We start from the raw sequence: 13,140 nt of genomic DNA, 5'->3' as shown, positions 1-13,140 counted from the left end.
TCGTCAAGTGTTTGATATTATAAATACGTTTACTTTCATATACTTCAGAGGAACAAGCTATGAAGCCCAGAGGTTTTTGGATAATTTTAGGGTTAAGAAAAACATTAATGTCCTCAATGTAAAGAAATCTGAGTAAACTCTAATTGTTTCACATTTGCAGTTGTTCCTGGAGGAGATGGAAACACCACAGTACCTACAGGAGGCATAGATGGAAATAGTGGTGGAACAGGTGGAATCAATAGTATGCATACATTTACCGTTTCTTTTACACTTTGTCGATTTTTGATTCTGCGGGCGTAATGAACCAAACATGACTGAATCCTTCTTTAGCATTTTATTTTTCGGTTTTCTTCCGGGTTTTGGTTCTGTGACGTATCCATAATAGTCCAGTACAAACCAATGTGCATCCCACAAGACTCTACTAAACCAACCTTTTTAGCTTCCTTTTATGGTCCTATAACACTTTCAAGATGTTAACAATTAATATTCCTTGGCACTCCGGCCATATTCAAGGTTAAAGGTCAACACACAGTGGTCATTTTCAAAGTTGCTCAAATCAAGCACACCAAATTATTCCTCTCATTGCAAGGATTCAGAAAAAGTATAGTTTTACTTACCTGCGACATGCCGTTCTTGAGTTATAGGCACTGTCTAAAATTCTTCTATAGCCACTGTTTAAAATGCTTTGTTATTGACCAAAATTGGCCAATAAAGGTCAATCCACATTCCAGCATATTGACCACAACCTATGTTGTGATGTTTCCTAGCTAACAAAACATCCTATATTGTTACAACTATTTCTATTTGACTTGTTTTTACATGGCAAGCAATTTGAGACCAACATCGTTGAAATCGGAGCATGCCGGGAAATATTTTTGTTAACATCTTGAATGTGTTATTATAGGACCATCATATAAAAGGAAGCTAAAAAGGTTGGTTTGGTAGAGTCCCGGGAGGATGCACATTAAACCCTGGTATGTACTCGACTTCAAAGCAATGGTTTTCTTATTGTTACATTCTATGTTTATTATATGAAATATCTATTTCCACCCGTGCTTCCTTTAATAATAAACAATTTTAAATGTTTCTTTTGAAGCGCTTCTTTTCTGCTATATTGTTGGCGTGAAGCGCTAGTATTTTTAGTAACTTTTGTTTTTTCTTTCAATAGCCTCTGGTGGTCTACCAGTATCCATTTGGATTGTTATCCTCATAATCTTAATCGCCTTAGGGATGTTTTTACTAGGAATTATACTTGTAAGACGGTAAGTTAAAAGTTATAAAAGTAACAAATCGACACCAAATTTTCTCACTTTCTAAAAACGAAATCTTTCTGGATAGGAGAATGAGCTTTATCTTACAAACGTACGGTAATCTTACTACAGAGATCCTGGTACAGAGATTTGTGTCTCACTATAAACAGCAAGAGTTTAGTATACATAGAGGGATGAACTCAAAAACTATAAACACGCTGTTGAAGGAATGAATACATCCCCATATCCACATAAGTTGACGACTTGTTTACGAAATTACATACCTTTCTTAGCCCCCGCCCCACCCGGCTTAGATATGTAATGCCTTGTGTTTATTTTCAGACTTTGTTATTACAAAAGCATGAATTGAATATATGGCTGTTGCAGATTTTGAGAGAAGTATAATGGAAGAAGTAAAACAAAACACTTTAACATCCTTTAGCATAACAAATCTACAAAATTGGTTATCAGTTGATATGAGGCAAACCTCGGTTTTAGGGTCTTTATATCATCAGGGTTGGGGTTTAGTTATGGTTAGGCAAATGAATTTGAGTTAGGTTTGTGAATACGGTTAGGGTTAGTGTTTGGGCTAAATAATTAAATATCTAAAACCGAGGACTGTCATATATCATAGCTCATCATCATAACTGTCCCTCAACATTTCTATCAATTTTAGGCAACATGAAGACGCCAAAGGCGATATGGCGTCCCTGAAACGCGCCGTAGAAGTCGAAGTCAACTATACGGCTCCACCGAGAACGCAGATAACGGTACTTTGACGGCCGTTGCGGTAACACCAAATATGCGCCCACGGGGTATTCCTATTATTAAGGAACCGGGTGAAGATGACGACAGCATAGGATCACCTACCACAGACCCTGATGATGAGCTTGATTTGACGCTTCAGACGGCATCTGCACCCCCGGATGAGTACTCCTATGAAAATGAAGTTGCGCCTCATTACATTTCTGAAAGCACGCAAATGTCGGCGATGCCATCACCGGCTGAAAGTGTAGCATCAACGGCTGAAAGTGCTGCCTCAACGGCTGAAAGTGCTGCCTCAACGGCAGAAAGTGTAGCATCGGCGACTGAAAGTGACGTTGATGAAGACGGATCAATACCCGAGGCAGAAGATCCGGTTGAGGGTGATATTACAACAGAAACTGCCCAAGGCACTGAAGAAGCACCACCACAATCGACGGATGATACGGAAAATAAAGATGTAGAGAAGGTTGAAGATGAAGGCAAATTCATTGATAACCTAATTGACAGTGCCAAATCGAAAGTGGACGATTGTATTATAGCATAAATTTATATTTTTTGTCCATTAAAGGGCATATATATTGCGCGAACAAGTTTTACTGCATTGATAGAAAATAATTATTACCTTAAAAGTTGACAGTTGTTGCATTTTTTTTATTCGCATTTTCCTAAATAAAAACCGTTAAAGAAAGTTATGTGAACAGCTCAATAAATTTTGGAAGGCACGCACCAAATATTTACCTGTGAAATTCTGGGCGTAGCAACTAAATCCTGATATTGATATGCTCATGTAGAAAACACAATTCACTGCCTTGTGTCTTAGCAGTAATTCAGGCTGCTCACGTTTCCAATATGCAAAAATAACATTCCCGTGATCTAATAATGGCGGCCAATTTGAACTTGACCTTATAGGTCAAGGTTTTAAAAAAAAGGGTCACACACACTAAAAAATGGCAATGAAAGAAAAATGCGGCACAGAACCACATTAATTAATACGAAATGACTCGACTTCAAATGAGCGAAAGTTTAGCCACAGACTGACCAGCTAATGCTTAGTTGCTTACGCTTTGATTACACTCTCACAACGCTGGGCAAACGTGTTCATATCATGACATCACTGTAGTTTCAAGGACAAATCTGTCTCGTTCGAAGGAACTCACCGCTTACAGTTGGTTTTTGCGGAATATCAAATTTTAAACAACTTATTTTCTCAAAAAAGCAGTAATTTTCATTGTCCTCATAATATAGTTTTGCAATGATATGATGTTGTCCGAGCAATATATATGCCATTTAACTTTTTTAAGTGTCTATTTTGTAATGTGTTTCATGAAGAGATATTAACAAGTTTCAAAACGGGATACAAAAATGATGTAAATATGACAATATGTACATAGTGTAATATGTTAATGAAAGAATGAAGTGTAATATATAAATGAATTAATGAATGAATGAATGAACGAATTAATGAATGAATGAATGAATGGGTGGGTGGATGGATGAATGAATGAATGATGAATGAAGTGAAAGAGTTCATTAATTGGTTAATGAAATGATTTTAAAATTATGAAGTTTATGAACGAGTTAAATGAGTGAGCAAGTGAAAGTAAGATCAAAGAGTTTATTATCATAACAGAATAAAGGAGACATTTGTGACATAAATGAATAAATATTAATAAACCTAATGGATTTCATATAAATGTTTTTGAATCCCCCAGCTTAATAAGAAAATACATTTTATTCCACATCAATTTTACAGAGTTGAACATAGTATAATATTATACAAGTTTTTTTTTTTTTATTTGTTACGGTAAATTGTTTGCAACCCAGCAACTAGTTGTGGCACCGTCAAAATAGCCGATAACCAAAACAACTATGTTACTAAAACGGTATTTTATTTTGGTTAATTTTACAATAATAATATACGGCATACCATTGAAATCCGTATCACGTAAATTCTCAGCAGCTTGCGAGGTTTTAAGTTGATGCTGATATTCTATAATTTATTAATACAAAAAAACTGCAGATGTTATTCAGGAATGGTTCGAAATTTTATTGGATTAATATCAATAAATGGTTATTTGAGAATTGTAATAAATCTTGCTTTAAAATGGAGAGGATTATTGCGAAAGAGGCAGTGGGATTCACTAAAAGAGAATGGTCACTTGCTCAATGATACCCACAGCTATTCTAAACCGAATAAGCATGCGAAGTGAAGAGGAAACTGATAGGGTGATGTAAGTACTACCCAACACCCCACTGGGTTAACTTGCGGTTAGCACAGCAGTGTGAGTGAACATGACACCACTGCTTGACCACTGCATAGAAGTGTATGCTTAAATGTGAATTTGGACAGCTATATTTACAATAAAAACACTATGAATTTGCTGGTATGGTCAATTTCACTTTTTATGTTATATACACAAGGTGTGAATTATACCTTATGCACACATCACTTTTAATCTGAAATAATAAGTAATAATGATACCCACAACATTTTAGAACAACATCTTTTGCACAGAATGCAATGGGATTTGAAAAGTAAAGTGGCAGTTGAAACTGTAGTGATAACACTTTTGCAGTGCATGATGGGGCTTCCTTAAATCATCCTCTGAAAGAAGCCCATGCAAGGAATAGCAGCAACAAACTTTTCAAAAGAGTTAGACAACTGTAGTATGAATGGTAGCACGCCGCTATCCATTGCTTTCTGTACATGCCAGCACTGATTGCGTGGTACATGTATTGTCAATGGCTTTATCGGGTCATTTTTTACGAAACAGTGAAATGTTTGTTTGCAATTACATCGGTACCTGAGTCGGTTTTTTAAGTTCTTTCACTTTTTTGTATGAAATATGAAGATAAAATATTCAAATCAATATTAATCGTGATATTTTGGCCTAAATACATTTGTTTAGCAAGATACGGCTTTCGAAAGGATACATGCAGTTGACTTATACCCTTGAGTGTGTGATTATAACGTCTACTAGTCAATTCACAAAACGGGTGAATGGGAGATGTTCTTTTTCTAATGTGTTTCCTCTTACATATTTCCTCTTACTAATCTACGCTTTGATACATGTTACCTAAAATATAATAGGAAATGCAAATCCAGAGCGGGAACTAAAGCCATATTGAACAGCACAAAGTTCAGTATCTTCATCAGACGTCCACATCTCATATATGATGCGTTCCAATTCAAGTCTAAATACACAATATTCTGAATCCGGGACAGGCTCTTGTCTCCACGTTGCAGCAATAGTTTCATTGTTCACAAAGATCTTATTTCCATCGGAACATTTTGCTGTAATATACGCATAATTACGTAAATCAGAAGCACCACTGAGTTCAATAAACTGAAATATTGCGCGGCCTAGAAGAGGTTTTAGTGGTGGGATTAGTGTCATGACGGGTTTCGAGTTTGAGGTGCAATCGTCACTCGTGTTGCCATGGACACAGCTTGGTAATGGGCCGTATCCGCTCATAGCAACGATCTCTATCGGATGATTGGCTGTAATAATGGCGCTATTGGTATTATCTGCCGTACTGTTATCAAAGAAAAAATAGTCCAATTCTCGTAAATGTAACAAATTTGGATATCGTGTCCCGTAAGATACGTTAACCATTGTCGTGTCACGTATGGGAATTAAGTGAATCAAAGTTTTCCCGTCTCCCCCATATCCTTCAAATGACGTCACAACATAGCGACGCCCCCAGTCGGTGACAGGTGGTAAATGCTCCACCATGTGATCGCATGGCCAAAAGTATATTCCATAACCCGGGCGCGGGAAACTTTGAGAATATCCGCATTCTATCCCACTGATTATCGACACTGGTTTGGTTGACATGATCCGAAAACCGAGAACACCGAAATTATTTTTTTGTTGAAATGTTCCTAAACGACCCATTCTAAATTTGCTACCATGGTTTATACTCACAATTGTCTTATCATAAACACCAATGATCAGGAGCTGACCAGCGGTTTCAGTTGTAGCACCATAAGGATCACCCCATGACGAAACCGCGACATACTCCGTTCCAAGTGTTTCTGTCGGCCTAACCAAAAAGCATCAGATCGACCATGATGTGCATCATTCATTCCATATAAGGTAATTGGATTGGACGAAGTGACTAGAATTGCTGCTGGAGGTTGTGGATCATAGGCATCAACAGCTATAACCTTTGCAGGTAGGTCAACCGATATTGAAGTACCGGCAGATAACACTACCGTCCTTTTAAATTGACCACGGAGAGCCAGTATATTTACAGTTGTTTTGGGGAAGGCGCTATCGGAAATGATGATGACACGCGGACCATCTATGGTCCAGCAATTGCAGCTGTTTATAAAGCCGAATATAAACTCGGTGCCTGATTGAGTAGCCGTTAAGGTATGCCGACCTGCATTTAAAAGAATAAAAGAATGTACACGTAAGAAATATGAAATAATAATAGTACATGATGTAAATATTTATATGAAGGAAATCATTATGCAGAGGTTTTTTTTCGGGACCTGTAACGCTGCAAAAATAATGCACGTCCAAAGTATTACAATAGTATCATAATACTATCCAGAATAATTCCCAATAGTTATGGGTCAGAACTTGCCAGCCTGTGCAAGTTGTCCAAAGTTTATGGCCAAACCTAGAATTATTTGCCCATGCAGTACTACCCTATTCAAAGCCGTAATTATTCGGTTTTAGTCCATTGTCTGAGGCTGATTTCGTGTGCATGAAAGATCCCCACGTACTAGGCCATTAGAAATGCCAAAGAAAAATATATGGGATCAAAATAGGTCAAGGTCAATAGGATTTGACATTTTCCTTGGTTACCTATAAATCACAAAATTTTCTAGATAGTGCAAACTATTCTTTATTTGATTTTTACCATCAACATAACAATTTTGATACCCATTTCGTCAAAATCCGAACATTTTGGGGGCTTTTGCACAAAAATTGACTATTGACCTTCTTGGTCAATCTCAGATAGTGCAAACTATATATTTTCTTAATCCTTATACTAGAGAAATACATTTGTATCATTTTAAGCACAATTTCAGAAAGTTTGAAGTTTGGCCACTGTACAAAGTTCAATGGCTTCAGTGGAATTTTTGCCAGGTACCGAAAGTCTACCCTCACTTTTCTGATATGTCTAATAGTCTTTTACATGACTGTGCAGAGTAACTCAGATGACCCTTCTTGTACACTGGATCAGCCTCAGACAATGGACTATGCATACCTGAACTGGATTTGGGCATTTTGTTTGTATGGTGTCCCGTTTAAAAGTAGTAAAAAATCTTACCGTCTCCTCCTTTCGTATTCACTGCTTCATTGACACCATCTGCTGATACGACAATCAGTGACCCTGGTCTGTTTCTCACTAGCATAGCTGCGAACTTTGAACCCGGTGACCTCGACCGTAGATGGAAGACACTTTGATTTCGCTGACTAAATTCGTCTATAATAATTCGAAGAGAACAATACTCAGCAAGTTCATTGTCTGCTCTCCATACATCGCCTGAAGGAAGATTATGGCCATTTAGCGTCATCTCATGACTATTGTCGCAAAGAGTAACGATGTTCAAAGTATAATCCCGAATCATACCAAGGTCAGGAACGTCAAAAGTGGCAAAAATTACTTCGGAGGTGTACTGAGTCATAGGTTGTACGTGTGATAATGATGTACCACTCTTGCCATCACTTTGACAATAGCTCCCCGGATCTTCGTGACATTCACGTGCCAGGTTAGACACGTACAGTACGACAAGAATTGGTTTTAAAGCTTTCAAAAATGCAGGGCTGTTACCGGTGAGTTTGATTTCACTGTAACATTGGCGATACTTTACACAAAAGATTTCAAGGTGTTGGTTGTATCCGTATTCTACGGCACCAATAGTTATGACACTTTGTCCTTGAGATGCAATCATTCTTACAATTGTTTCTCCTCCAGCACTGTGTAATGGACTCACGATAAACTCCCTTCCCCAGTGACGAACTGGTGGTAAGTGAATTACCATATACTCGCACGATCTTTTAATGAATATCTTCTCCGAGTTCACAAACCCACATCGACTTCCAGAGATGACCGAAATTGGTTTATCGCTTTCTATCAAAGATCCGGTAAGATCAGATTTACTTTGGAATTGAATAACGTCAAAGCGATTAAGAGTCAGATATTTTTGATAATAATGGTTGCCAGATGATGTCTCAACAATACCATTGAGGTACATACTGATTGTTGTATTATCTTGAATTCCGACCATGACAAATTCCGACCGGTAGGAATTCCTCTTTCGCGCTCTAGCACCGACCACGTGGTATTCCGTACCCAGTGAAGTCGTAGGCAAAACCAAAAACCCATCCCCAGAAGCCGCATGATTATCACTGATAGCGTAAACACTTATGTCACCAGAACTTTGTATCCAAATCGCGCCATTTTGGTGACCAGTACCACGTGCGATAGTGCTGCGAGGCAGTTGCATGATTTTCTTTTCGTGGGCATTGAGGTTGATAGTTTGGAAGATTTCAATTCGCGGCAAAGTTATCTGAACTGATGTACTGTTTTCGTGTGATATAATAAGTAATTCTGGACGCTGTTGTTGTTTGTAGTTTTCTGCAAATGCAAAGATAAACTCACGTGACCACGTTTTGTTTTCTGATGATCCAAAATTGGTATTAGATTCTGAAAATCAAAATACAAAGTAAATTTTAATAATATTAGAGATACATTTATAATTTATTTAATACAAATTTCGTAATATCAATATTATTTGATACATGGATAAAATATCAGTCGTAACCTGGTAACAAAAGCTTTAACAATAACAGTAAAACCGTCCTCCCTTGCTCTAATCAACGCGTGGCGTCCTGTTAAATGGGCGATAGGCGAGCGGAGCTTTGTGTTCCGTTATTGACCTGCTATGACGCGTAATCGACCAATCTGATAACCAGTATGATTGTGGGAAATTGCATTAGCCAATCGGGATAACACTTCCGGGTTTAAGCTTTGCACTCGGTAAAAAAGACAAAACGCCATTCTTCTCAGCATGCATGTGTAGAATGTATCGAAATTTCACTGAATGTTAGATTAGATGTTAGATTAGATGGTATCGCTCGCCATTGTTCCCGTAGGTAATATTTCAGATTCAGACTCAAAGGTGGTATGAATAAGGTCTTTCCGTACGTATCAATTTTCGGTTCTCCGCAGAAAACGCTACTATAATAGTCGTTGTTGTTATTTTATTTTTATTTTTATTTTTTAACGTTTTTGCCGCAGAGGTAAATCGCTGCGACAAAATCGCAACCGCCTTTATTGCAACGGCAAATCGCACCCAAAGCAAAGCCTCGATTTTTATACTGGTTATAAGACTTTAAAACGATCACATGCATCAAAAAAGTAAACGACACTTGCCTTCACAATTATGACCGTGCCATTCTGTAGGACACCAGCATTCCCTGCTATAACCCATTCTACATAACCCGTTGTTCTTACATGGTAGTACGTCGCATACTTCTACATCTGTGAAATAAACAAATAAATGGCACAACAAATGACAGCATAATTAACTATAAGTATAAACAAGGGGGTGACACTAAATTCACGGTTGTTCTATTAGCAACGCAAAATCTATGAAAAATTCAGCTGGTTTACTAGCTAGAAAGTGAGGCCAGTTATCGATCCGTTATAGCTCGTTATGAATAATTCATGTTCGACCCCTTGGATCATGTTAATTGAGTTTGGCAAATAACAACGTTGTTAGTTTTGCGAACGTTGCCTGTTCAATGAGAGTATAGCGCGCCCCAATACATCTGGGCACAAACCAGGCGAAAACGATCCAGTTTAATGAAATGGCGGACGGGTATTCCCATCAGGCACCAGTGATATGTTTTTTTCAAAGAAAGTCTACTAATTTGATATGAAATGACATTTTGCAATTTGCAAAGTCAAAATTAGGACTTGCTGTCAATAATATGAAGGAAATATGTGACAGAGGCAAGGTGGGAAATACAAGTAGTATTTAAGTTATAATAACCTTTGATACCCGACCTGACCTTCCATCATGGCGCCTTATTCGTCTTATGTATATCTATTATGCTCTCAAGTAAAATAAAATACCAATCTGCACTGAGCAGACAATGTTACTTGGCTCCCAGCATGAATTATTGATTTTATACGGAGGTAAAGAAATGCATAGTGTATATGCATGATGTGCAAGCATACTTCAAATATTTACGGTAAATCTGAATAGTGGTCACATGTTGACATATCATGTGTTCGGGAAATCACGTGGCAACATTTTAAGATTTCAGGCTTGTTTACCAGTTAATTGCCATTTGTACTCTTTATTATTTATCTTTGTTAATTAACATATATTTTAAATGCTGATAAATCGTGGTTGGCTGCCCATGATATCTGTTAAATTCAATGTTTTATGAATATAATTCTACCACGCAGAGGGGGTCACGCAGCAGAATTTCACATCACCTGACTTAGCTAGATTTCGAAGCTCTGCTCTTCAAATTCATGTAAATTTCAAAGTTTATACATTAATATATTTAATATGATACTAATTTTTTGTTATAACCAACTGGTACACGAAATATACTAGCTTATTACCTGTACAGAAAGGTGATTATCAGCCTTCACTCAGCAAATTGATATGCCTGGCATATGCAGCCATTCTCCGTCTGGGTAACATGACTGTCGCCCTCAATACGTCTGGGCACAAATTTAAATAACAATACGCTATTTACATATGAATGTGGCCTCATGCTAATTAAAGCTGCCCCATCCAGGAGTTCATCTATGGTATAAATTTGGCTCCTGCTATCACACTCGCTTTAAAACCTTCAATAATTTAACAGGAGAAAATAGAGGCAACCATTCTCGATTATCACTTTTGTTGGGTATCACGGCTGACATAAGAATTAAATCCCAAAATTTTCAATAATTTTATATGTAAAATATAGTATTAATTTACAGGTGCAAAAAGATCGACTGAAGTGAAGGAGTAACATTAGGAAACGAATTTGGAGAAAACCTTCTGTTAATAAAATACTATGCTGAGCCACCAGCATGGGTGGTTCACGCTCCAGTAATTTCAGATGATTGAGCTCAGTAATACATCAAAGAATGACTTCCAATTCATGAAATCAAATACATAATCAGCTTATCGGATTAAAAGCTTAGAGGGAAGGCCTTGCTGCTCATCGAATATTTTTGTTTAGAAAAATCTTATTCTATATTGTTATACATTAAAATGTTAATATCTGCGCATGCAATCGCTAACGATGCGTAGAACAGATCACTTTCATTCACTTTCTAACTGTCAAAAATACCCCTGGCTTAGGTTAAAGAAAAACTTGGATCATTTTAAATGTTTATCTCAAACTCTAAAATCACATCTTCGACAAGTGGAGCGGGCAAATGGACTGCTTTTGAATATTGGGGTGAAAAAGCAGGGGGCACGCAATTTTTGGCAAGTCGAGAGGGGGGCAATCTTTTTCATGGTATGCCGAGTGGAGGCACACATATTTGGCATGCCATGTTGAATTATGTCAACCCGAGGGACATATTATTATTACGCTGTCTGTGAGTGATAGAGAGGATTAGTTCCATAGTTCAAAGGTCATTTGTCCAAAAATGTTAAATTTAAGCCCATATCTTATTCCTAACCCTAAACATAACCCTGACTCTATACCTAACACAGACCCTAATAACCCTATGCTGACCTTAACCCTAACTCTATCACTATCCCTATTCAATCCTAACCTAAAATTCCCTAAATCTTAAATTTTACCCTAATGACTTCTGGGTATAATGAGTTGCTAGTTGTCCCATTATCCTGTTAGTGTACGTATAGTAGCCAACTGCTTTCACGTACAAACGTCTAAAATCCTGTCTAAATGGGTTGCGCGTTGCACATTTTACATGCTAGTGATATTTTCTAGCCTATAAGCTTATATAACAGGTTTATTTTTCTACTTGACAAATTCAACAGCGTAAAATTGTACATAATTCACTTTATATAACTTATGTCTCTCGTCTCTGCACGTAGTATTTAAGTTATAGTAGTTCTCTCATATATTTCGTTCAGGGTGGCCAAACTTGTACGATCCTTGTGCTCTTTTTTGTGGTCATCCCTCCATTGTAATAGCATATGTTTCGATTTATACGATTTTTGGTAAATAAATAAATGTGAAACTGAAACATCTGAAACATAAAACGTATGCTATAAGCTTGCCTAATAATAGACTAGCTCAATTTTAGTTGGCAAAACATCGATAATAATTCGAATACGATGATTAGTTGGTTTGCATTATTTCAACAATCTTCCTGTTTTACATAACAGAATATAAAAAGAAACATAATATACTTTACCTCCATGGTCATCAAACAATTGTGATCCATACACACAAAAAACACAAGTCCAAAGTATCGCTAGTATTGCGAGTGTATTTACCAAGCGTGGCTGCAATTCCATAACAGCCGCCATATTTATTGCAATTATTCTAAAGGCATTCACCGTGGTATTGGTACATCTGACATCATTAAACACATGACATGAAAGTGAAAGTGTGTATACCTTTTAAAGAGGTGAGTATATTTTGGTAGCTTGAGACTTCTACTATACTAAAATAACCAGCGAAGTGTGTGTGTCTGTGTGTCTGTCTGTCCGGCTATGCGTTTCGCCGCGCTAAGACGCATCGATCCGATATTTCGGATATGGATAGGTATCGGGAAAAGCATGTTGACCGTGTGGTTTTGAAGGTCATCGGAGGTCAAGGTCAAAGGTCAAAATTTCAAACTTTGTCCGATCGGGCTCAAACTTGGTGGGTGGAATCCTTGATGCCAGGGGAATACATTGCGCCAAACAAAATCGAGGTCAACCGAGGTCAAAGGTCATTACGGAGGGGTCAAATTTCAAACTTTGTCCGATTGGGCTCAAACTTGGTGGGTGGAATCATTGATGCCAGGGGAATATATTGCGCCAAACGAAATCGAGTTCAACCGAGGTCAAAGGTCATTATGGAGGGGTCAAATTTCAAACTTTGTCCGATCAGGCTCAAACTTGGTGGGTGGAATCCTTGATACCAGGGGAATATATGCGCAAAATAAAATGCGAGGTCAACCGAGG

General features: G+C 37.6%; 3 protein-coding genes across 3 annotated transcripts in view; 1 reads left to right on the top strand and 2 right to left on the bottom strand.

Annotated features, from left to right (window-relative positions):
* The window catches only part of LOC140139060 (sushi, von Willebrand factor type A, EGF and pentraxin domain-containing protein 1-like), a 36,579-nt gene extending 34,522 nt beyond the window's left edge, over positions 1 to 2,057 (top strand). The window contains exons 17-19 of the mRNA XM_072160842.1: positions 161 to 241; positions 1,169 to 1,262; positions 1,927 to 2,057. Coding sequence (XP_072016943.1) covers positions 161 to 241; positions 1,169 to 1,262; positions 1,927 to 2,029 — 278 coding nt within the window. The 3' untranslated portion in view covers positions 2,030 to 2,057. The remainder of the gene's footprint in view (positions 1 to 160; positions 242 to 1,168; positions 1,263 to 1,926) is intronic.
* A 3,035-nt stretch (positions 2,058 to 5,092) lies between these two features.
* Positions 5,093 to 5,854, bottom strand: LOC140139059 (uncharacterized). The gene has a single exon (XM_072160841.1). The coding sequence runs from the start codon at positions 5,852 to 5,854 to the stop codon at positions 5,093 to 5,095; it is 762 nt and encodes a 253-aa protein (XP_072016942.1).
* Positions 5,628 to 8,680, bottom strand: LOC140140061 (uncharacterized). The gene is made up of 2 exons (XM_072161874.1): positions 7,305 to 8,680; positions 5,628 to 6,404 (listed from the first exon to the last, which is right to left on the bottom strand). Exons 1-2 carry the CDS (start codon positions 8,482 to 8,484, stop codon positions 5,971 to 5,973), a joined length of 1,614 nt encoding a protein of 537 aa, XP_072017975.1. The 5' UTR covers positions 8,485 to 8,680; the 3' UTR covers positions 5,628 to 5,970.
* Between the last annotated feature and the right edge of the window lie 4,460 nt (positions 8,681 to 13,140).

This window comes from Amphiura filiformis, chromosome 18 (assembly GCF_039555335.1).
Source record: "Amphiura filiformis chromosome 18, Afil_fr2py, whole genome shotgun sequence".
NCBI lineage: Eukaryota > Metazoa > Echinodermata > Ophiuroidea > Amphilepidida > Amphiuridae > Amphiura > Amphiura filiformis.
This window is presented reverse-complemented; position numbering and strand designations above follow the sequence as displayed.